Source organism: Hyperolius riggenbachi, chromosome 1 (assembly GCF_040937935.1).
Source record: "Hyperolius riggenbachi isolate aHypRig1 chromosome 1, aHypRig1.pri, whole genome shotgun sequence".
Taxonomy (NCBI): Eukaryota; Metazoa; Chordata; class Amphibia; order Anura; family Hyperoliidae; genus Hyperolius; species Hyperolius riggenbachi.
This window is the reverse complement of record NC_090646.1, coordinates 237,283,766-237,310,366: the sequence shown is the minus strand read 5'-3', so window position 1 is coordinate 237,310,366 and position 26,601 is coordinate 237,283,766. Positions and strand designations below refer to the sequence as shown.

The 26,601-nt window shown below is 41.0% G+C and overlaps 1 protein-coding gene across 4 annotated transcripts in view; it reads right to left on the bottom strand.

Moving 5' to 3' along the window:
* The window catches only part of PPP3CA (protein phosphatase 3 catalytic subunit alpha), a 338,286-nt gene that overhangs the window by 41,550 nt on the left and 270,135 nt on the right, over positions 1-26,601 (bottom strand). For all 4 annotated transcript variants that reach the window (XM_068231640.1, XM_068231655.1, XM_068231648.1 and 1 more), the window contains exons 6-8: positions 23,131-23,270; positions 5,108-5,185; positions 1,368-1,462 (exon numbers count right to left, since the gene is read on the bottom strand). In XM_068231640.1, the coding sequence (XP_068087741.1) occupies positions 1,368-1,462; positions 5,108-5,185; positions 23,131-23,270 (313 nt within the window). The remainder of the gene's footprint in view (positions 1-1,367; positions 1,463-5,107; positions 5,186-23,130; positions 23,271-26,601) is intronic.

The following is a 26,601-nucleotide window of genomic DNA, read 5'->3' as shown; positions in this document are numbered from 1 at the left end:
AGCAGCAGTTGTGTATGCGCAACCTTCGTTTGTTTAGTACTGGATTCTAGGTAGTCACCAGGTTTCTCTTTAATCAACTGTAATTAGCAATACTCAATTAGTCCATCAAAACATACTGTTTAAATGGGATGTCTAAATTACTAAAAACCATAGATCCCTCCTGTTCTACTGCCATTTAAAGGATCACGAGCTGAGGATAATGGGAACAAATGATAAATCTATTCCTCAGTGTAACTTATTTGAGTGTTGTGCTAATCTTCTGTTTCTAATATTTGTGGAATCACCGATGCAGAAAGCGCAGGCAGAGGAAGTGTTCTGTACTCACGGTGACTCCACTGGCTGCATGCTCATTGAAGGCCTGAGAAAAATGTCTAGTCAAAAGATCAGCGACTGGAACTTTTTAAAACAAAGATGGAAGCTTATATAGTAGTTTTAGTTCAGGCTTTAAGACTAGCTGCATTGCTAGCCAAGCTAAGAAAAAAAAATGCCCAGCTGAAGCTTTTTTTTAATTTTTTTTTATTATAAGTGGGATAAATAAGAACATTCAGAAATCCAGCTGGAAACACACTGGCAAATTAGTAAGGGTTCTACTGAGAACCCGTTCTCACAGCTTTATTCTTATTTAAGCAATACCATGACATTTGGCATCTGCAGTTCTCCATGCATCTAGCGTAGAACAAAGCATTCTCCGCATAAGCAGCCATGGCCAGAATTTACCCTTCTTACATGCTTCCTGGGTTGCTTTTAAAGATCAAACACCGGAAATAATCAATTTCTCATTTACATGTAAACAGCTTGATTTATCTATCCGCTATATTAAAGTTCTCATTAACACCACAAACTTGCAATGGTAACAGAAGCCCTAAATCACTCCCTTCAGAACTGATCACCTGGAACCAATGTTCGGTAGTCCCCGTGAATGAATGCATGCTTGTAATATCATTAACCCTCTTGAATAGAGAACGTTAGAGAGTCATTATTTGGCAATATATACCAACCTCAGATTATTGGGTTGCATTTGATCCTCTATCCTCTTCCGATATCATCATGGATCACCACCAGTAATTGTAGATAGTTTAGGTATGACAATATGCACTTTAAAAAGCTTGATCAATGTAAAGTTGCTTTTGAGGTATTCTTATCTGTTTTTATGTGCTATAAAGTAAGAGCTTTCTTTTCAGGTAGCTGTTACAGTAACACCAACATCTATATAAATAATATCAGTCTGTGCGCTGATACTGCTTCTCTCCACACTTAGCATATGCACCAAAGTAATTGTATACAGAAAGTAAGTTAGGATGTATCTGTTATTTTAATGTTCAAAATCATAAGCCCTTGATCGAAGAAATGGTTAAAGCAAGTCCTACCTTTATTATTGTATACATCTAAATAATTTGGTGCTGAAAATATTGTGATTAGGGAGGGGAAGCCTGTTGTCTGGCTTTTTCTATACATGCGATACCTGGGGGAAAAAAAGAAAAGAAAAAAAACGTATTATCTATAGCAACAGGATTCTTGAAAGACAACGACTTTCATAACCAATTGAAATGTTATCCTTTTAGATAATACAAATATATTTGTGAAAGATAGGTGAACTTAACTGCTTCAGGGATGCATGTAGTTTAAGGACAACTAACAAAGTAATAACTTATTCTTAAAGGAATACTGTAGGGGGGGGGGGGGGGGGGGTCGGGGGAAAATGAGTTGAAGTTACGCGGGGCTTTTAATGATGACCCACAGACATCCTGTGCCTGCGCAGCCACTCACCGATGCTCCGGCCCCGCCTCCGGTTCACTTCTGGAATTTCAGACTTTGAAGTCTGGAAACCACTGCGTTGCCGTGTCCTCGCTCCTGCTGATGTCACCAGGAGCATACTGCGCAAGCGCAGACTGTACTGGGCCTGCGCAGTACACTCCTGGTGACATAAGTGGGAGCGAGGACACGGCAACACAGGTGGAGTGGTTTTCAGACTTTAAAGTCTGAAATTCCAGAAGTGAACCGGAGGTGGGGCCGGAGCATCGGTGAGTGGCTGCGCCAACACAGGATGTCTGCGGGGGACCATTAGAAGCCCCGTGTAAGTTCAACTCATTTCCCCCGACCCCTACAGTACTCCTTTAAACCTCAGCAATGAATTGCCTACGAATTGTAATAAAGGACAGTGGTAGTAGCAGGCTTTTTTAGTTTATTTTTTTGTAATATACCTGAAAGACCACATCCCATACGGACACCGAAGGTGTCAATCTGGAATAATCCATATGCACAGGTAACACCATTCTGGGAAGCAGAGAACGGATTATATTATATTTGGTATACATATGGTCTTGTTTTATTGTTTAAAAAAAATACTTTAAAAACAAATACTGAGGTATATCTCATATAAAGAATGTACAGTATATATTCATATGATTCCAGCTCATCTGCACACTCAATCCACAACTATATGGAACTGTACATATAGAACGGCAGCCGCGTTCAGCTATTTTTTGTACCCCTTAAATGCTTAATATTTTTAAACACTTTTTTTTAATTGCTTCTTTTCAAAAGAATGGGGACACCAGGTGGCTTAGAGCAGAGTTCCCCAACCCTGTCCTCAGGGCCCGCCAACAGTACACGTTTTGCAGAAAACCACAAACCTGCACAGGTGAGGTGATTAGTGTTTTAGCAGAGCTGATTAACGACCTCTGTGGATTTCCACAAAATATGCACTGTTGGTGGGCCTTGAGGACAGGGTTGGGGAACTCTGGTGTATAGTACAGGTGTTGTGGCTTGAGTGTGCTGATGAGCTAAAATCACATGAATATATACATGATCTATATGAGATATACCTCAGTATTTGCATAACTTTTTTAAACAATAAAGCAAGATCATATTTATATCATATATCCAGTGCCCCCCATTAGTTTCTCTTTACCCTTTGTGTTGCAAGTGGGGGAAGGGTTTACCCACTTTCTGGAGGAGGCAGCAGGAGTGTACATAGTACATTAAACAATAGAGTGCAGCACCCAAAGGTCTTTAAAACGCATCATTTTGTAGATAATATATTTGCAGCATCCCCCACCAATACATAGCATACTCTGAATCATGTGACCGGCGTTATTAGTATAAGGATTGGGAGACAACCACTCTCATCTATTCTGGCCAGCAAATAGTTTGTTGGAGGAACAATACTCTCGTTCCTGTTATAAGATAATGAACAGTGTGATCAGATGTTTGCCGTTGACATACCACAGCAAACTAGAGCCGATGGAAGGGGGTGAAGTTTATAATAGTTGGGCAAGGCCTAGTTTATATCTGAATATAGGCAACAATAGCAGTGACACTGAAGTGGTAAAACACTTATGATGTAATGATTTGTATGTGTAGTACTAATAATTACAAGTCTCATGTTTTAATTTTTAGATATACTGTATAGCTTTTTTATAACATTGCATAAATCTGTCATATTTGCAATTACAAGCCACACTGTATGTTAAACTATAAAACAAGCAGAGCTAAATGACCCTTTCAACTTCCCTGCAGCAAAATTCTTATCTAAATCTGTCTGTTTGTTTGATTTAGAAGTGCTCCAGAAAACATGGACCCCAGGCTTTTTTGCATAGATAACTGAAGTTTCATAACTCTTCCTTTATTGGAAACAATATGAGACTCATATCTGTGCTACTAATGTTCTATGTCTTAGCTGTATTACACAAAGAAAATCATTATCTCATAAGTTTATTTTCACTTCAGATTCCCTTTAAGGAAAAAAAAAAAAAAAAGTTTTAAAACATGATGCACCCAAAGCATTATAAATATAAAAAACAACAATACTATCTAGCTAAACCTCTTCCCCTGATTACAATTTTTGATAAGTGGGTTGCTGCATCAAATTCTGACTAACACCATCTTGAAAAACACAAACGCATATGACTTTCCTTTGATTTTGTTTGCGTTTATGATTCTGGGAGCCCGTTTAGTAGTTGCAGTAGCATGCAACATTATTATTATTATTAAATATTATTATTTATTGTATTTATAAAGCGCCAACATATTACGCAGCGCCTGTTGAGCCTGTTGGATCCCTTGCTTTAGCAGAATGGTCTGGGCAGGGAGAGGCTTCAGCTTTCCATATAGTTAAATGAAGGTTTACACAAAAGGAAAAAAAAATAGGATTTCATATTAACCACTTCATGCCAAAGGCTGAAGGGATCAAATGTGTGTGCACAAGCATGCATGTAGATACACGCACTAATGCGCTCCAGCACCATGTGTGCGCTTTGGCAGAATAGTTGGGATTTTTATAAATGCCATGTTTGCACTAAAGGTACACAAACAAGACATTTATAAACGTCCATTTTCCAGGAAATAGCATTTGTAGTTTGGGTCCACTTTAAGCATTTATTATGTCATAGTTTTTCCAATTCCTTTGTTTAGTACCAGCACACTCCTCAGCTATAGGTTGGAGGAATTGGGAGCAGGTTAATGCTGCTGAACAAACCATGGACTGGTGTTCTGCAGTCATGTGAAAAGTGCAAGTGAAAAGCAGGGATAGAAGAGGTTTACCTGACAGATGCAAGTTAAATTACCGTATATACTAAAGTATAAGCCGATCCCCCAACTTTTACCTTAACTTAAAAAAAAAGGAAAATATTTGACCAGAGTATAAGCCGTCATTATAAAGCAAAGTCATGTATCTAAAACTTGATATAGTAATGCAAGGACTCTCACCACTCAGTAGACACTGTCCTTCTATGCCTTCCAAGGCTACAACTCGAGATGAGGTAAGCTGGGACCTCCCATGGAAATGTCAAGTGTGTGGTCTCCCTGAGATGATGCATATAGTGGGGGCACTGTGGGGGTTACTCAAAGAGTAGGGACTCTAGTATAAACCGAGACCCCCACTTTTGGCCCAAAAATTAGGCTTGTACTCTAGTATATACAGTACAGAGAAAGCATGCCTTGGGTAGAAAATAAAAGCAAACAGCTGTTACTTTCTGGATGACCCTTGTAGTTTAGCAGCATGCAAACTGCAATCTTCAACAGGCTTTGGAACCAAAAGATGCAATTTACAATAGACTCTATACCACACACTTGCTGACTATTAAAAAAAAAAAAGGAAAAACCTTACCCAGCATCTTGTGCTTCATGAGCTCGAAGTATAGATAACAAGTTATTGTGCTGAAGGAATTCACAGACAGCTGGATAGCTGTTAAAAAGAAAACAAACAATGTTATTAGGCTGCAGCATATTCATTCATTTAAATACCAGCTTAATTATCATTACCATTTGTTATTTAGAAATACTGTAGAATCAGTCTAACATTTAGTTTATCCCATTCAAGCGAAGAAAGTCTATTATTCTTATAAACATATGTTTAGACCTTGCATTGTCTTCATAATTACCAATATTATTTTTAGGAACAAATAATTTGAGTTCTGACCAAATTCATATTTTGTTCTAATTCATAAAAAACATTATGCCACTTAACCATATGTTATATATATTGTAAAAAGGTCACTTTGTTAGCGGCAGTAAATTTACTTGGATTCTAGCATGACCATATACACTAGTTGCCAGTTCAATTCTGAATAGCAATTAGCCAGGCCGCCATGGTCTTTATGGTTTATCTTCTGGTGGCACGTTTACTGGCAGTTGGAAATGTTCCGCCACAACCCAGATATTGGTATCCGGACTACCATTCCAACAACTAGCAAAGTTATGACTAAGGACCTGCGAGTCCGAAACGCATCAGCTACCTATTCTGTTTGTCAGTTGTACTAAATAAAAAGTTCCCAGACTCTTTTCACCATGGTGTGCTGCATGCTTTCTTGTTGAATTCTGGTGTCCTGCCCTGTGGAGTGTTTGCCTAGCACCACCCGTAAGCCCAGGGGGTTGTAGTGGTCTACCATGCGTTTTTTTTCTAATTACTAGCATACAGGTGGCGCAAAGGCATTCTAAAGTAGCATGGTTGGACTTGGAAGTTTTACATCTCATGAGGAGAGAGGAAATAGACATGGTGGTCTTCTCTTCTGAGAATAGAAACAGTTTGCCAAAGAAAGATAGCCCTGCCAATAACATCATGGTAGGAAAAAAATGTCTTTTGGGTGGTCAAACAAAAAAATCAAGCAATACTTCAAATGTTTTGGTAGTGATATGTTTATTTCTTTTGTTGGTAGTATACTGGAAGACCACAAAAAAGCAGAGAGAAAAAAAAAACTGAACCCCCTTCCCCCCCCAAATCCAGCATTCCATACGTCAAAATACATACAAATAATGGCACCCTCCACTTAATACTTGGTAGCACACCCAGAAATAACCAATGACGAGTGTTTGTGTTTGAATTTCGGATCCACATTAAGAAAGCTGATATATGCTGAATACCGCACTTCAGCAGCAAATCTAGTGGACAATGTCAAGGGGTTGTGGTGCATATTGCGCATCACATGACTAAGCTTTCTCTGTCCAAGCCCGAAGGAGGACGCATCGGAATCCCTGTGACCCTGTCCACTAGCTTGGGTGCTGAAGGTTGGTGTTCAGTATAATTTGGGTTTCCAAATGCAGGATCTTGAATTTGAACAGCAACATTAATTATAACTATGCATAGGCATCAGTTATTTACACAAACTGTTTTTTTGTACAGTAATTTAATTTGGGAAATTACCATCTATACATTTTGTTCGAATCTCTATTCCAGGTTTTTCCGTGTATCTGGGTCTTTCTTCTTGGTTAACAGTTGTATATGCCCAATGAAACAGTGAATACACTCATCTATTACGGACATAGATCAAAAATTTTGTGATCATTTGAGAAACATTAAGGTTTAAGAGTTTTTGTTTGTTGGCAGAAAAAATAGAGACTGGATTTCTCCCTTACCTGCAAGTAGGGTGTTACGGTTTTTCTATCACTGACTGTACTTGTGCTAGTTGATGGAAAAAGCAAACAACCCTGCCTCCTAACATGACTTATGGATTTTATTTATGTGGAGTACACAATTCATTTTTACTGTACTCAGTATATACCTGGAGAAAGCAATAGGAGCCACTAGATACCCAATACTATTGTGTGGTGTGTTCAAACGTCAAGTATTTTTTTTTTTTTTAAAGGATACCTGAAGTGACATGTGATGAGATTGTGCCTATCACACAAATAACTAGGCTGTGTTCCTTTTTTTCTTTCTCTGCCTGAAAGAGTTAAATATCAGGTATGTAAGTGGCTGACTCAGTCCTGACTCAGACAGGAAGTGACTACAGTGTGACCCTCACTGATGTTTACTATATTCCTGATGAGGTGCCAACAAGACACAAGCAGTCACTTCCATGCCTAGAAATTAACGCTTTCAGGCAGCAAAATAAAACAGCCTGGTTATTCATGTATTTTGCAATGTACATACACAGGTTTATCTCATGTGACATATCACCTCAGGCACACTTTAAACAATACCAGTTGCCTAGCAGCCTTGCTGGTCTATTAGGTGCAGCAGTGTCTGAATAACACCAGTAAGTAAGGATTTTATGGCTAAAAAGGTGTTCGTTTTCAATATGGAACACAAAAGCAGAACACAAAATGAATATAAATATTTAATATTAACAGGGTATCATTTGGGGGCCTTACAGAGGAACTGTGACATCAAAATGTCCCCTGGGGGGTACTCACCTCGGGCGGGGGAAGCCTCAGGATCCTAATGAGGCTTCCCACGCCGTCTTCCGTCCCTCGGGGGTCTCGTTGCAGCCCTCCGTACAGCGGTGACGTAAATATTTACCTTCCCGGCTCCTGCGCAGGCGCTCTGGTGGCTGTCGGCTCCGAAGTAGGCGGAAATACCCGATCATCGTCGGGTCTGCTCTACTGCGCAGGCGCAAGTGTCCGACTCCTGCGCAGTAGAGCGGACCCGACGGAGATCGGGTATTTCCGTCTAGTTCCGAGCCGAAAGCAGCCACAGCGCCCCCGCTGGAGCCTGCAAAGGTAAATATTGAACTGACAGTCGGGTCTGTCGCCGGCTGTTCGTAGGGCTGCAGTGAGACCCCCGTGGGACAGAGGACGGCGTGGGAAGCCTCATTAGGATCCCAAGGCTTCCCCCACCCGAGGTGAGTACCCCCCAGGGGATCTTTTTGATGTTACAGAGTCTGTACAGGAGATATGCAGGAGATGTACAAGTAATGTAAACAGACAATTTACAATGCGTCTCAAGCCTAGCGATTGCTATTTTCATGTAAGAGCCTGCTTGAAGAAAGTAATGCTTATATAGAACTAAAGTGTACTTCACAAATACTTCCTATGTAAAAGCTAATTTTGCAAACTTCGTACAGCACAGTCAGAAAGGAACTAGCTGCCCAGTATTGCAAGTTGGAATATCCTGTTAGCTTCTGTGGGGCTGGTTTAGCTCTATTCTGTGGATAAGCAAGTTTACTTAACTTTTGTAATGTCAAGTGATTTATCTATCAAATGTATAGCCCCTCTATAAATATTAATGCAGTGAATGAAGCTGTACGTTATTAAAGGTTTAGTTCTCATGCTTGTGTTTAAATTACCGGCTTTAAGGTAGGTTCATATACTTTTATTCTATAAACTCTTCTTCAATAGACTGCCAGACACAGTAGTGTTAAATATGCAACGTAGCAGCTTTTAGCTCTAGACTGAACCTCTTGTACATGCTCACTTCATTAGAGAATTTCACAACATTATTAAAGGACACCTAAAGGGAGAGAGATTTGGAGGCTGCCATATTTATTTCCTTTCAAACAATTCCAGTTGCCTGGCAGTACTGCTGATCTATCTGGCTGTAGTGTATGAATCCGTAATGTTTGAATCACACACCTAAAAGAAGCATGTGGCTAATCCAGTCAGACTGCAGTTAGCAAAATCTGATCTGCACGGTTGTCCAAGGTCTATGGCTAAAGCTTGTGCCTTTAGAGACAAAAGAGCAGAAGGACAGCCATATATTTTGCATGGTATAAGGCCTCTTTCACACCAAGAGGTTGCATTTTAGGGGATGTTTAGGTCGCATAACGTGCCCCTAACGCAATGCATGGTGGTGTTGAAGTTGGACGTCAGATTGAGCCGCGTTATGAGGTTCTTGGTGCTATCCTGGGCCGTTCAGATCTTTTCAATGATTTGGATGATTCAAATCAGATCATTGAAAAGATCCGGATCTTTGAACCAAATCTTTGAATCATTTTACTAGGCACCAGGAAGCAGGTGTGCAGCAGAGTGAGAGGTGCAGGAGAATAAGGGCACATTGAGGGTGCTAATGGGGAAGGGAGAGATGCAGCAGAAAGATTGTGCTTGTGCACAGAAGCTGCAGTTCCTGTTTCTTCCAGACATCCACTGTGAACCGAATCCTTCATTGTGATGATCCGGATGATTCGACTCTAAGATCCGAATTGTTCATGATCTGGACAACACTACAGTGTAGTGAATATTAGCCATGTGGCTAGGAACAATAGCGGACTCTCCCCTTACTGAGCATGTGCAAACAGTCTAACGCAGCTAAAACCACATATAACGCATAGCATGCTGCACTTTCTTTGAACGTCCAGCGTTACACTGTAACGCAACGTGGGCACTGTGCACAGCCCATTGATTTTTCACTACTGTGAGTTGGGCTGCGTTACAGGCTGCTCTAACATGCGCCTATAATGTCCCACTGTGAAAGCAGCCTAAAAGGAAATATGGCATCCTCCATTATCCCTCTTGGTTCAATTGTCATTTAACCCTTAGGGCCTATTCTCACGGGCAGTTGAACGGTGTACTCAGCAAGAAGTTGCCAGGAAGCAGCAAGCAGTTGTGAGCGTTTGAGAGGCTGTTCACTGCCTATAAACTGCCCGTGGAAAAGGGGCTTAGGCCTATGCAGAACAGAAAGCTCTGTTGAGCATAAAAGGGAGGGGTAATCACTTGTCTGCTGAGTTGTACGGCCCTGCAGCGAGACCTTAAAGCTGCAGTGGCCCATTTTGTGTAAAATGGCCTGGTCTTTAGGGTTGTTTAAGCCTTTGCTCCTTAAGTGGTTAAAATGTAACACAGATAATGTGAAGAAAACAGAAGAAAAAGCTTTTTGAACCATGCCCTATGTGTTCTAACTGTGGAAAATTACAATTTTGATTATCTCATTGACCAACCCTTGTAAACATTATGTCAATGGGAAATGTCAGAGCACAACTTTCCACAATCCTTTCTGTGGGAAGGGAGATGTATTGGTAAAGCTGGATATACCTAGCTCGTTATTGCTGTCCTCTTAAGGTTACTCTTAGCCCTGCACAAAAGGAAATTAACCTTTCACATGAGCGCTAAAAGAATTAAGCACTAGTGCCAGCATGGACATTTTTTGAGAACAATTTTAAGTTGCCTCGTAGTCCAAGCTATACGGTTTACATCTTAGAATAATGGCATATAATTGTTACCATAACCCACAAAGCTAGAACATAAACACCACTCTCAAAATAGACCAAGACCCTTGAAAAAAGAACTGCATTTGAGTTACTCTATGCGTGCATTCAGCTGCACATTTAGCTAGAGGGCAGCATTACCCAACATGTCTCTCACTAGCCAGCTGTATAAATTACAGGCTTGTCTGCTGCAGCTGTTTAAAAGCACGAATTAGCTATTGGTAAGTGAAATATTAATATGTTGTGAATTCTCCTATTTTCTGAGCCATACAGCACACGGATTTCTACAAAAGCCTGGAGCAGGAATTCCCGTTGTTGCGGCCCACAATGCTACAACCTTGTCTGGACTGGAAGCTGTAGCTAAACATTTTGGCTTTCAGACATTACATGTTAAAGAACAGCTATTAGCCATACAACACGTATATAAGTAGATAATTACTTGCTCTACTTACATAACAGATGTATTGTACTGTCATCATTTTGATTTCAGTGATTTTACTATAATAATTGAAAAGAATTCTGTTGCTGGCAGGGGCAATCTTGGGTCCAAAAGGCTACTAAAGGATTCCCCCTCAGCATCCCCTCTCCTCCTCGCACTATTACAGAGCACAGCGGGGAGGAATTAAGGCACAGCACACAGACTAACCTACTCATGGTTCCAGGAGCTGGAGTTCCCGTCTATGCTCTCTGCACTACTTCCGGAACCATCAGTTCAGCTGTGCTCTGTAATAGAGCGGGGAGGAGAGGGGATGCGGGGGGAGGCAGAGGCAGCTGGAGCTCGGCGGACATGGCACACTGCAGGAAGGGGCCGAAGACAGTGACAGAGGACAGGTGCTGGCCCCCCTCCCTGCACACTAGCAGCTGCAACCACCATAGTGAAGTGAAGAACAGGGCAGTCAATCACAGAGGTGTGGGAGGAGAAACCGCGAGGGATAGAGGCTTCAGCCAATCAGGCTGAATTGGCATGCACTGCAACTTCCTTTCTGCGGCAGTTGTAGAAGATAAGAACCTGGGGCATGGAAAATGATACTCTATTGGGGGGAAAAAAAGTGAGATTGATTTCAAACTTTTGCATTGCCTGGATAGCTTCAATTTTACTTCTATAACAGCTACTAATACAGAATTGATTTTGGATTTTATGCTGAACAGTTACTCTTTAAATAATGTAATGTGAATTCCAGGTACTGCTTTGCATGTAGACAATCACAGGAAGCTTAGAGTGACCTCAGAAGGGGTGAGGCATTCTGAACGATTGCACAAATCTGTGCCATAAATATGCAAGGAATTCAGAAATCAGATATCTATTAGAAGAGGCTAAAAATAAGCTCAGCTAAACTGACAGCCTCTGTAGAGGTCCACCATTTCAGAGGCAGTTATAACACATCAATAAAGAACAGAGGCGCAAGAAGAAACCACAGGGGCTATAGTGCGTTTTGACCGTGTCCTTGGCACATACTGTATGTGTAATAGAGTACATGAACTCCACTTTTATAAAAGTGAGTGGTATGACAGTTTACAGTTGTCAAAATATTGGAAGGAAACTTCCAATAAATCTTTTTTTTCTATCGTTTTTTTGATCGATTTTTGCTCAGTTCTATGAAAATCGATTAAAAAAGATTGGAAAATCAATCGAAATTCACATTAGACATGTTGGAAAAAAATCGTACTGGCAGGTAAATCTAACAGAAAATTGTATGGTGTGTACCTAGCATAACAGCAGCTCTCACATAATAGCAAGTTAGAAGGAGCAAAGTATCATGGAAGTGGCCTGCCCCAGAACTAGTGGCAGCTGCAGGAAAGCATAGCCAAGGACGCAAGGGTTAAGCAATACTGAGTTACAGAGCAGAATCATGACACCAACGTAATCTACAATAACTACAATCAAAGAAATAGTTTAAAAAGATTCACTTTATGAGTCAAAACATCTAATATCTGTGATCCTTGCTAAGACAAAAAAAAACAAAACTCATTGATCCAGTTTTCCTAGATTGTGGCTGCAAAGTGGTTCTTTCTGGCAACAAAAAGAAAATGTATTTGTAAAGTGACTCTGTTTGAAAAAATGTTGCATATCAGGTTAGACCCTGAGAGCAGAAAAGTGTTTTCTTCAAAGCAACAAAGCAAATTAGGAGAGACATCTTCTTTCATAAGCACCAGGAACAAAGAGAAAGGAAAGCATTTTCCCTGATCAAAAGTAGGTTTATATATGAGTGTTAAAGTGAATATACACCAGTAGACAGAGACAGCCTTGACCTCATTATAATTTACTGTTGGAAAAAAAAAAAAAAAAAAGGATTTACCCAGTGGCATCTAGGTTAATGTTGCAATAATGAAAGCTGCTCCAGATAACTAAAGTAATCAAACTGCTAATAGCCGCTTACTTGGGTAAAAAAAAAAAAAAAAAAAACAAGCAAAAAAAAAAGCTGAGCAAGTAAGTAAAACCAGCACATGCTTACATTAGTTTTTATTTAAGATCCATTAAGGGTAAACAGGAAGCAAGCAGAAGGATATAATGCTGAAGATAACACAGACTTTACTACAAGCCCATTTCCAAAAATGTTGCAAACAAACAAACCTGATGGACCATTTCAACATCTCACAACTAAATAAGTTAATTGGTAAAAGGTCATTAATATGATTGGGTATTATTGAAAAAAAAAGAAAAAGAAAAGGAGCACCCCCTTAGATCTGGGACTCTCAAACAAAGATTGGGAGGGATACATCACTCTGTGAAACATTGTATTGGGCACACAGTGCAAAAATGTAAGAACAACATTCCTCAACATAAAATCAATAAATACAGAATTTAGGTATTTCATCATCTTAAATACATTATTATATATAGTATAACAGCTCTAACATCTTCTGCAATGTAAATAAGGAAACATAAATATGATCCAGAAACACTGCCACCTTCTCTGGGGCAAAGTTCCTTTAAGGCTGAAAACTACAAAGAGAAAAACTGAGGTCTGATGCATCAAAGTTTAAAATTTTTTTTTTTTTTTTTTTTTAGAAATGGGGCCACATTTTCACTGTAAAAGAAGAGAAGAATCATCACACACTTGCTTTCGACGCACATTGCAAAAGCCAGCACATGACGGTGTGGGGCGCACAAGTGCACATGATACCACATGCTGCCATCCAGGTGATGTCTTTTTCATGGAAAGCCTTTTAGCATGAAACTGCCACACTACATTCTGCATGTGCTAAAACTACATAACTGCATAATAAAAGAGTTCAAAGAGTTCAGATGCTAAACTAACCTGCTTGCAGTCAAGTATTTTAACCATGCAAACGTCAAATTAAAAATGAGTATATACTTTTAAAAACAATCATTTTTCAGTTTCAACATTTGCTATGATGTCCTTGTACGGATATTTATGGGAAAGCAAGCATTAAAAATTGCAAAATTCATATAAAAGTAAATCACTTAAAATGTATTAAAGTTTTATCTCACTTAAAATGCATTATCATTTTTAAGGCTTCAGCACATAAGTGATGTTAGTGGTGAACTATTAAGTAGAACATAGTGCAGGGCTTATAGTCAATAGTCTACCACGTTGTGAGCAAGCAGATAGAAATATTGCACCAGTGCTATACACTATAGTACTAAAACCTCTTGCAATCCTGCTTTGTAACTTAAACCTGGTTCAAAATAAAGCCAAACCAGTTGGGAGACATTCTCATGAATGTGCTCAAGTCACATACCTAAATATCCCACAGTGGAACCATATAATTAGACTTGCTCATTTCTGTTCTACTAGATATTTTTTTGAAATATTAAAAACTAAAAATGAAACAAAACAAAGTATCTAAAGGTCCTCAAAGCTAATCTGTATACAGTTACAAAGATGCAGTGCATTAAATAATTATATAATAGCAGAGCCCCAGTGTTGGTTGTACAACCTGCCTCATGCTGCACCAATGTCCGAAGTTCTACTTTACAATAGCCGAGCCCCAACACCAAAATGTTATCACCCCACATTAAGGTCTACGGCAGAGCCCGAGTTAACAGACAGGCTTTTACACATAAATTAACTGCGTATAAACTGAGAGGCTGTTGTGGGGCAAACAATGAATCTTCTTTGGGTCCCCAATTCATCAACAAGGGCGAAACATTTGTAAAGCGATTTTTCCTTGTAGGACCCAAAGCGCATGAGCTTGTCGGAGGTCAATACATAGAGCTGTGTACAGGGGAAAAGGTTATGAGAACATAAATTCCAGACTAAACAGGTGGCTTTTCAGTTTTGATTTAAACGTCTCCAGGGTAGGAGCCGTCTTGATTAAGTATGGCATTCCAAAGAATTTGTGTAGGGGCAGCAGAATGCTCTGGCTCCACAGGTTTTTAGTTGGATTCTGGGGGTGGTTAAGTTATTGGATCCTGTTGACATGAGTTTGTGGGAGGTGCGACGCAGTTGAAACAAATCCTTTAGGTATAGTGGGTCCTAGATCGCATAGGGATTTTAATGTTAGCATGCCAATTTTTAAAAGGATTTTCCATATTGTTATGGGTAGCCAGTGTAGTGAGCAAAGGATTGGTGTTCTGTGGCAATGGCGGGGGTTGACTTGTTAATAGTCTTGCGGCAGAATTCTGTACTAGCTGCAGGCGGTGTAAGTCTTTATTTGGAAGGCCTGCATATATGGCATTGCAATAGTCCAGCCATGATGTGATGAAGGTGTGAACTAATGTTCATAGGTATTAGGCACTCATGACAATCCCTGGACCTTTCAGTGGGTCACATTGCTCTATAAACACAGGACAAAGGGAACTGCTATGGTTTTAAAGATCAGGAAGATACTGTTTCCTGTAGTAACAACTGTTTTATACTATAGCGGTCTAGAGGTTTGATGGGTAGGATGGAGGCACCCAAGGTGTGTTCTATTTTAGTATTAGAGGCGCCTACACGCTATCCCCTCTGCTATGAAGGCATTTTGTATTGACCTGAAGAAGCGGGCCATGACTCGTGAAACGCGTTGTCAGATTGCTTTTATAATAAAAACTTTACCAGTTGAACTGATGTCTATATCGTCTGGAGATGTAAGCAATTACCTCTCTTTCTAGTATTTTTTTAATTTATATTTTAAAATACTAAAATAGAACACACATGACGTGCCTCCATCCTACCCATTCCCAGTCAGACCTCCTTTGGAGGTAAAAGCTTTGCAATTTTTCTGGAAAGTCTATCGTACTACAGGAGAGCGACCAGCCAGTATCCAGCAGGACCTGGAGTACAGAGTAAGGATGGTTAATTTCCTGCAGGCCTATACTGTGGTTGCAGGAACTGCAATCCACCTTTGTAAGTATATATCTATATAATTTTAACCTCCCTATACTTGACGATACTGCACCATTGAGCTACCGGGTCTCTCCCTACTTCTCACCTAGATATTCTTGGTCCCGACAAGAATTGCCAACCCCCCCCCCCCCAAAAAAAAAAAAAACCCTATAGGATTTACTTTAAGGCCTGCATGTCAACTCATTCCACATAAAATTCTATGGGCCTGTTCACAGTTCTGTGCTGTAACCGATCATATTATTCTAACTCGCTGCATGCAGGCTTGTTATTAAAGTCTACAGTATGTCCAGTCTCCATTGCAGTTCACACTCACAATAAACGCGTGAACCTAGCCCGAGTCTTACTTTACTGAGGAAACTACTAATGTGCTGCAAAAATCTGAAACATTGGTACAAAGAAAATACTAATATAAGCAGGTGACTTTTATAGTTGGTTTCTAAAATAGAACACGCTAAGCATCTAACCCTAAGAGTCTCTCTTGAGCCATGGAAACCGTGACAGAGATAAAGATCACAGCTGCTTCTCCATTCACACACAAGTACAAGTTCTACACAAGAACACTGGCCTATTCTGCCACTGCAACATGCCCTACTTTAACATTCCTATTTAGCCTTGAGCACAATAAGCTTATTCCATATTAAAACATCCATACGTTTATAAAAAAATACAGAGCACCAATATGCACCATTTTCCAAGGTAAAAAAAAAGGGAGCAAAATTACATTAATCTCCAAGCATAGATTCAAAGGACCTCTGTTGCGAAAATCTTAAAATTTTAAATACATGTAAACATATGCAAATAAGTACATTTCTTCCAGAGTAAAATGAGCCATAAATTACTTACTCCTATGTTGCTGTCACAGTAGGTAGTAGAAATCTGACATTACCAACAGATTTTGGACTAGCCCATTTTCTCATGGGGGGGTTCCCAGAGTTTTCTTTATTTTTAAAAGCAGTTAGTGATTTTCAGTTGCTCCGTCTAACTGCTAAAGAAGTGTACAGTGAGCAGGGTAGCTGGCCAGCATCAGTGTTTAAAGCGGATCCGAGATGAAAAACTATCTATAACAAGTAACTTGTCTATATACAGTGGCTTGCAAAAGTATTCGGCCCCCTTGAAGTTTTCCACATTTTGTCACATTACTGCCACAAACATGAATCAATTTTATTGGAATTCCATGTGAAAGACAAATACAAAGTGGTGTACACATGAGAAGTGGAACGAAAATCATACATCATTCAAAACATTTTTTACAAACCAATAACTGTAAAATGGAGTGTGCCTAATTATTCTGCCCCCTTTGGTCTGAGTGCAATCAGTTGCCCATAGACATTGCCTGATGGGTGCTAATGACTAAATAGAGTGCACCTGTGTGTAATCTAATGTCCGTACAAATACAGCTACTCTGTGATGGCCTCAGAGATTGTCTAAGAGAATATTGGGAGCAACAACACCATGAAGTCCAAAGAACACACCAGACAGGACTGGGATAGCTATTGAGGAATTTAAAGCAGGCTTAGGCTACAAAAAGATTTCCAAAGCCTTGAACATCCCACGGAGCACTGTTCAAGCGATCATTCAGAAATGAAAGGAGTATGGCACACAACTGTAAACCTAAAGACAAGGTCATCCACCTAAACTCACAGGCCGAACAAGGAGAGCGCTGATCAGAAATGCAGTTAAGAGGCCCATGGTGACTCTGGACGAGCTGCAGAGATATACAGCTCAGGTGAGAGAAGCTGTCCATAGGACAACTATTAGTCGTGCACTGCACAAAGTTGGCTCTTATGGAAGAGTGACAAGAAGAAAACCATTGTTAACAGAAAAGCATAAGAAGTCCCGTATGCAGTTTGCCACAAGCCATGTGGGGGACACAGCAAACATGTGGAAGAAGGTGCTCTGGTCAGATGAGACCAAAATGGAACTTTTTGGCCAAAATGCAAAACGCTATGTGTGGCAGAAAACTAACACTGCACATCACTCTGAACACACCATCCCCACTGTCAAATATGGTGGTGGCAGCATCATGCTCTGGGGGTGATTCTCTTCTGCAGGGACAGGGAAGCTGGTCAGAGTTGATGGGAAGATGGATGGAGCCAACTACAGGGCAATCTTGGAAGAAAACCTCTTGGAGTCTGCAAAAGACTTGAGACTGGGGCGGTGGTTCACCTTCCAGCAGCCTAAAGATAAAGTCAGGGCAACAATAGAATGGTTTAAATCAAAACATATCCATGTGTTAGAATGGCCCAGTCAAAGTCCAGATCTAAATCCAATCGAGAATCTGTGGCAAGATCTGAAAACTGCTCTTCACAAACGCTGTCCATCTAATCTGACTGAGCTGGATCGGTTTTGCAAAGAAGAATGGGCAAGGATTTCAGTCTCTAGATGTGCAAAGCTGGTAGAGACATACCCTAAAAAGACTGGCAGCTGCAATTGCAGCAAAAGGTGGTTCTACAAAGTATTGACTCAGGGGGCTGAATAATTAAGCACACCCCACTTTACAGCTATTGATTTGTAAAATATGTTTGGAATAATGTATGATTTTCGTTCCACTTCTCACGTGTACACCACTTTGTATTGGTCTTTCACGTAGAATTCCAATAAAATTGATTCATGTTTGTGGCAGTAACGTGACAAAATGTGGAAAACTTCAAGGGGGCTGAATACATTTGCAAGCCACTGTATGTTACCTAAAGTTTAGATAGTTTGCATATCTATCTGCAAACAGCTTCAAGAGAATATGATTATTTCTTCCTGTGATACAATGGGGGAAGCCATGTTATGTTTGTCACAGGCTGCTATCAGCTATCAGGAGAGGCTATCAGCTTGCCTCTGTGTAAATTCAGTCCCCTCTCCTCCTCCCCTCTGCCTCTGAAATCTCTGGCTAGTAACACCTCCCCCTCCTCCTGCCCAGACTGAGCTCCTGTAAGCCCCTGCTACTGTCTGAAAATACCAAGGCACTGTGAAAAGCTGTGGGCGAGGCTTGTTTAGTTTATAGGGAATTAGAGTATTAAAACAAAAAAAAAGTATTTGGCTTGAGGAATGCCCTATAAACTATATGAAAGGAACACAATTATGCAATGAGTAAAAGTTTATCTCGGATCCACTTTAAATCATCTTCAGGGAATGTCTTTATAAAGAATAAAGGCCATTCTGAGAATCCCCCATGAAGAGATTGACAAGCCCAAAACCTATCAATGTCAAATTTCTACTACTTACTGTAAGTGACAGCAACATAGGAGAAAAGTAATATATAGCTGATTTTACTCTGGAAGAAATGTACTTATTTTTAGGTTTTACATTTTAAGATTTTTGCGACAGTTCCTCTTTAAATACACCATCTGACAGCTCAGGGGGCAGTGTGTTCAAATGGTAACCTTTTGTTTCAATGTAGTTTAAAGTGGCCCTGGACCTGCTCTAAAAAGATAAGCAACAGCATAAAAACCTCAAAGAAAAAAACTGTTAGGGCCCAATTACACTTAAAAGCGCAAAACGTTTTGCGGGAGTGATTTTTCCACGATTTAACGCAGAAAAATCACAGGACACTGCAGCAATTTTTCCCCTAAAGCGTTTAGTGCTTCTATAGCACTGAAACGCAATCGCCGGGAAATCGCCTGAAAATGGTGCAGGCTACACGTTTGCCTTTGGTGATTTACGTTAATCGTCGGCAATTAACGCAAATCGCTGAAGTGAGAACGGGCCCATAAGGTATCATTGCACTAGTGTCTTAAAAAGCGCTAGCACTTGAGCGTTTTGCCGAAATCGCCGGCAAAACGCTGTAGTATGAATGGGCCCCAACAGCTGATACACATCCTATCTGCAGTGTTTCTTCTTTCACAGAAGCAGACATATTGTTAACATCCTGTGCTTTCAAATGAGCTTATCTGCCGTGGCAGTCAGCAGACAGGGGAGAGATCAAATTACAAGTTGTGATTAGTCACAGATGAGGTAGAATTAGACAGGCTAAACTCTCTAAATACGTACAGGCTGCATATCTGTTTTCCTTCTGTCCTGTGTAAGAGTTCAGGTCCACTTTAAGCAATAAAAGCAAGTATTTTCACAGGTTGTATCAAAAACACACCACTTTACCACTGAATAAAATAAATGAATACAAAAATCTAACTAGTTCCCAACAAAGCTTCGGGGTGCGGTGTTAACAACAGCATATTGGCTTGTGGCAGTAGGTGGAGCTAAGAACCCCCATAGATGAAGGAGTGTGCTTGTGTGGTTTGGGGTGGGGTGTGGATTTGGGGTCAATCCCTATATTAGGTTGGGAGAGTGGGAGAGGCAGAAAATTGGAGGTAAAATGGTTAGAAAGGAAATACTATTCACAACTGATTTCATCACTACGATCAAATCTGACGGTCATCTACCACCTCTTTTCTACAAGGAGGTTCTTCCTTATGCAGAGGAAAGAAAAACAATATTAGATGCCCTAAGAATGAGGGCAACTTCTGATATAAGGACTAACTGACCCATGAGGCCAGGATAGTCATCTTCTACTGTCTTGCTGATGAGAGTTCTACATACATTCAAGATAAAAATGCTCGTTTCCTTCTGTTTTGCCTTTTCTTCCCTCACTCCCTTGTTTTTTCCCCCCTTACCTTCTAGTTTTCCTTACTTCCTCCTATTTCTCTTTTTTTTCCCTTTCTCACTTTTCTGTATGTCTATCAGGATAATTGAAGATATTATTATTTGTTAGACCACAGAGGCAATTGATAAGTCTACCTACCACCTACATGGCAATACCTATTGTGACCAAATCTCTTTAATTGCACTCCTATCTATACTGTACTTCTTGGTATGTCAATCATCCTCTTTTGTACTACTAGTTAATTAGCCCACCCATTAAAAAAAAAAAAAAAACTGGCGCTAGGGCTGGGACGCAACCCCCTTCCCAAGGACGCCGGCCGCACTCCCCGTTGGACAGCAGCGCTCACCGCCACGCACACCAACGGCCACCCCCCTGCTCTTGTCCTCCTGTTTGTAACATTCGTGTGCCGCACAGGTGTGCTGGCAAAAAGCACTGACACAGGGACAGGGGATGCAGGGACAGTGGGGTTTTATTAGGTAGGATACCATGATGCTGATCTAGGTTTCTTCATGTTCTTGACTTTCATGTTTAGGATTTCCCTGTTCATGTTCTCAAAAAATATTATCCAAAAAAAAAAAAAAAAAAAAAAGCTAAATATGCTCACAAAACATCAGCTAGTGTATGTAGCTCCAGACTTTGGCCGCAAATTAGAGTGTGAAACCTGCCTGCACTGGATGCAGCATTTTCCTATGACTAAGCAGTTCTTGCATGGTTAGAACTTATTGAAGCCCAATAAAGATATTTGTCCTTGGCCTGGTGTTAGTTCTCAGCATTCCTAACCATTATGAACCACTTTAACATGAACAGCTAGCATATAACAGAATACTTCTAAAGGGCCTTTCAACACAAATATTGAGATAATTTCTTGTGACAAAGATTAAGAGGGAGGATACCCATGGCTTCAATATTGCCGCAGGCCCTTCTTCCATCCACAGTCATGAGCATACAATCTTTCAAATTTAATTTAGGCTTAAGTTTTAATTATTCTTAAAATAAAATAAAGACACGGATGCACTTGTGCATCAGAGATATCTAGAACTGTGACATTGTAAGACATATCGGTCTTATTACAATATGTACAACTAAACAGACTGTTCCAGTGATAAGATGCCCTGAAACCACTAAAAATGGATTAATTATTAAAACAGTTACCATGGTTTACTGGCTGTTATAAGACCGCTTCGCAGAACACCACAGCACTGCAGCATCATTCAGCTTTCCACACAAACTGTATCTCTGGAAATCGCTACAATGGATTCTGGAATTCGAGACACATCACTGGCAAAGGTTACGGGTTACCAGTCTGTCCTCTGATGACCCTGAAGGTGACTGTATGCAAAGCGTAGGAAGCATATATCACATAACTATGGGCTACACATTGCCTCAGGAATAACTAGCAGGGTCAAGCAGACCACACAAGTCACAACTGCCAGGACAAATCCTATTAAGCTTCAGCTTAAAGTATCAGCATGCTCCTCTTGGTGTCAAGAATGAAAGCAAATTAGATCAACTGTGTAAGGGAATGAACACAATGCTTATTAAATGAGCCTTTTGACCTAAAATCCTGAATTAAAATGTTGGAACTATATATAACCAGGAGTACAATGCACACAGTCGTATGGATATATATTGCTATAGCCATTTTAGTTTAGGGTTATTTTCTTTTTATTTCTCTATATTTGATGATATTTTTTTCATCCTGGTCGAAGTTTAGTGACATGAACTGGTTAGTTAATGCTTAACTACGGACCGTCACAACACATCTGGATTTTAAATGCGTGTGACAACAACTAGCCAATTCTTTACTTTCTACAGGCCTGATGCACATAGCAACGGTAAAGTTGACATGCAGAGGTAGCATACTACAATTTTAATAGTACTAACAGCAGGGGGGCAGCAAGCAATACCCTAGTAGTGCAATGGCATAATGTGCATTACCATAGCAATGTGCACTTGACCCCAGTATGTGGCAAGGGTGCCAGTCTGAGGAAAGATGCATTCTGTAGTAATCACCTGACTGCTCCATAAGGACTCCTCTCCAGAAACTTGGCATCCTGTCACAACTCAGGTGCGTGCGTGTTACTAATAGGAGATTACACAACGACACCATTGGCTAAGTTAGAAGCCTAGAATAAGTTGAGGTTGCAGTAGGAATGTTCATCCTTAAAGGGAAGGGCCAAGCAAAATAAAAAAAAATGAGTTTCACTTACCTGGGGCTTCTACCAGCCCCATGCAGCCATGCTGTGCCCTCGTAGTCACACACTGCGGCTCCAGTCCCCTGCTGGCAGCATGCCGGCCTCGGAGGTCGGTGGGCCGCATTGCGTACATTTTTACGTATTCCCGCTAGTGCAGGAACATTATTGCATACATTTTTACGCGTTAGTGGTTCAATGCGTAAAAATTTACGCATTGAACCACTAACGCGTAAAAATGTATTAATGTTCCTACACTAGCGGGAATGCGTAAAAATGTACGCAATGCGTCCCGCCGACCTCCGAGGTCGGCATGCTGCCAGCGGGGGACTGGAGCAGCAGTGAGTGACTACAAGGGCACAGGATGGCTGCATGAGGCGGTTAGAAGCCCCAGGTAAGTGAAACTCTTTTTTATTTTGCTTGGACCTTCCCTTTAACAAAAGAACAACCAATGAGCAGGCCCCCTGTCATGACCAACATTATATGTGGAAGAGGAATAGGCTAGCTTACTCTTAAAGCCCAAGGCTACATACTATACTAACTATAGTACAACTATACAGCAGCTACTAATCATCTATAGCGTTCTTTACTGCTGTCAGTACTTCCGTGCCAAATCATATGCTTTAGTTTAGCAGTACTTGATAGGTCTACAACACTTGTCACAGAATGTTTTACTAACCTGCACACATGCTACTTACCTGTAAAAATAAGAACACCCTCTAACTGTGTTGTGAGTAAAATGTTCTTGGCTTTTCTCGTTCCCAAAGTCTTCCAGGGGATCTGACCACAAAATATCACACATGGGCCCGTATGCAGGAGGCTCTTTAAAGCGATCTAACTAAGAATAGAAAATAAGCAATGGTTAATCAAGGGTAAAATGGAAACAAACTGCAAAAAAATTGCTTTCTATAAAATCTTGTCAAATATATATATATATATATATATATATATATATATATATGGGCGCCTCCTTCTGCAAACAGCATACAAGATTAGAGTTCCCATCCCCTTTCTTTCCCCATCGGCACCAGTAAGTTCAGCACAGCCACGCCAAACTCAACACTCTTGTTTTTCCTGCAGCAGCCCTGCCCAGACTCCTCCTCCTCTTCACAGGGTCTGCACACAGCACTGCTCTTAGTCTCCGCCCACAGCTGCAGCCACTTTCTTTGAGCCCGCCTACGGCCAACTACATGAAGGAATAGATCCAGGGCTACAGTAAATTGTAAGTGACTGGAGAAAGTGAAGCGGTGTAAAGATAGAGGGAGTGGGGCAGCTGTAAAACCGGTAAACAGCATTACTAATTACAGACTTCACCACTCAAGCTTAAAGTGGATCAGAGATAAACTTTTTTACTCATTGCATAATTGTGTTCCTTTCATATAGTTTATAGCGCATTCCTCAAGCCAAATACTTTTGTTTTGTTTTAATACTCTAATGCCCTATAAACTAAACAAGCCTCGCCCACAGCTTTTCACAGTGCCTTGGCATTTTCAGATAGAAGCAAGAGCTTATAGGAGCTCAGTCTAGGCAGGGGGAGGTGTTACTAGCCATTGATTTCAGAGGCAGAGGGGAGGAGGAGAGGGGACTGAATTTACTCACAGGTAAGCGGATAGCATCTCCAACTCTCATCCTTTGACAATGTGACTAACAGAACATCGCTGCCCTCATTGTATCACATGAATAAATATTCATACACTGTTGAAGCTGTTTGCAGATAGAAATGCTGTGTAAACTATGTAAACGTGACTTGTGCTGTGCATGTGTGTTTTGGGGATTAGGAAGGGGGGGGGGGGGGGGATATGCCTCTTGTGCTGTCTGTCACTTGTAGTGTTGGGTCTGCGTGGTGCTTCTGCCACTAGTGCTGTGTCTTTGTAGTACATCCAGGGCTGTGGAGTCTGAGAAATTTTTGCCTACCTGGAGTCGGTGGTTTCATAAACTGAGGAGTCGGGGTCTAACTATAGGTAGGGTCTAAGAACAGAATGTTTTTGTTAGGTTGCTACATCTCACAGTACAAGTCTCTAGGCCAGATACTAAAGCTGAACAGTGTTAGAGTCATCACATCAACCCACCCCATATTCTGAAAAGGCACCCTTAATTAGATGTGTTTTATCATGAGAAGTTTACATTTAGAGCTGGTACCACAGGAGCTTTTAGCCACTCTATGCTAATTAAAGGCAACTATGGCGATTCCACAGGAGCTACAGAGAATACACCAAATAGCAATCACAGGTGCTGCGGCGATTGCATTGGAGGCAATTATGGGCAAATAGCGACCACTCCGGGTATCAGGCATACAATTGCAGCACTTCGCGATACTGGAAATCGCGGTTATTTCCCAAATGTGAAGTGTCGCTCCTGTAGGTGCCAGGCCAAACCCTGTTTTTGCTGCTGTTGAGGCGACTTTGCTAATTTTTATATATTCAATACAGTAGAGCAGCACAGTAGCATAGTGGTTAGCGCTCTCCCCTTGCAGCGCTGGGTCCCCCGTTCGAATCCCAGCCAGGTCAACATCTGCAAGGAATTTGTATGTTCTTCCCATGTCTGCGCGGGTTTCCTTCGGGCACTCCGGTTTCCTCCCACATCCCAAAAAACACACAGATAAGTCAATTGGCTGCCCGCTAAAATTGGCCCTAGACTACGATACATGCACTACACGATACATACATAAACATATCACTATGGTAGGGATTAGATTGTAAGCCCCTCTGAGGGACAGTTAGTGACAAGACAATATACTCTGTACAGCGCTACGTAATATGTCGACGCTATATCAATACTTAAAGAAGTGCCGGCTGCTTACCTGGTAGCAGTGTTCCGGCGAGTCCTCCAGGACGGCCCCTCCTGAGATTGTGTAAGTCCCCCCTCCCAAATCGGAAACACCTTAAGAGAATTAAAATAATTAATTGATGCAGTATAAATCCCACCTCCTCACAATCTCCCACAGTTTATGCAAAGAGAAGAATAACGAACCACACTCCCCTTATAAATAAAAGTTAAAAGTCAGGGTTGGGAACTAGGCGGCCGTCCTGGAGGACTCGCCGGAACACTGCTACCAGGTAAGCAGCCGGCACTTCCTCCCTTCGTCCTCCAGGACGGCCCCTCCTGAGATTTAGCGAGAAATTTACCCTAGGGTGGGATGACTGCTTGCAGAACTTTACGACCAAAAGATTGGTCTTGAATGGAGAGGAGTTTAACTCCGTAATGCTTAACGAATGTCGAATGCCTGGACCATGTCGCAGCCCGACAATCTGTTCCAAAGAGACTCCTGACCTTTCTGCCCATGACGTCGATAAAGATCTGGTCGAGTGTGCTGTAATATGAGCAGGTGCTATTACCTGAGCTTCTGAGTAAGCAAGAGTAATAACCTCCTTAATCCATCTAGACACCGTAGCTCTAGAAACCTGAACTCCTGTTCTAGAACCTCCGAAAGCTATCAGAAGGTTAGCTGAATTTCTCCAGTCCTTGGTTCTTCCCAATGGGACATGAAGTCTAAGATGCAATATAAGTACCACCTCATTCTACCTATCCTGAGTGCATTGAATATTACCTTGAATCAGTAGGAGATTTAGCAATGGATTTAGGTGGGTATATCCATTTGTTGTGGAGGCTACGTGGAAAACTAATTACCGGTAACCATACTTTTTGGCTTCTGCTTGCCTCCACCATAGGTGACCAATGAGAGTTAGAATAGAACCTCTTCTCAGGATAGGACCACTCCAAGGATTGATTTCTTGGTAGATCCAAAACGATAGAGCTTTATGAATGTGACATAAGAGGCCCATGCGGTAGCTTCACCCTCATATCCAGTGAGCTTAATTTACCTCTATTTTAATTGAGAAATTAGCACTTAAGGAAAAGATAAACATTCTCTGATCCTTGTGGAAATCAGACCTAAGTTTCGTAGAAATAAGAGCGGTAACCTGAAATCAATTCTATTCTTCAGGACAGACATGGATGGTGGTTAAATGTATAGGGCCTGTATTTCTCCAATACACCTGGCCACCGCTGTCACCACCAACAAACATCTAAGGACTAAGTCTGTATAGTGATAGCCTTACTAATTCAGACGAATGGCAGCCTCACTTTAGGATGAGCAGACTGTTGGAATGTAAGTATACTTGAATTCTAGTCTCAGGTACTGAAGTCTAGTAAAGACTTGAGATACAGGG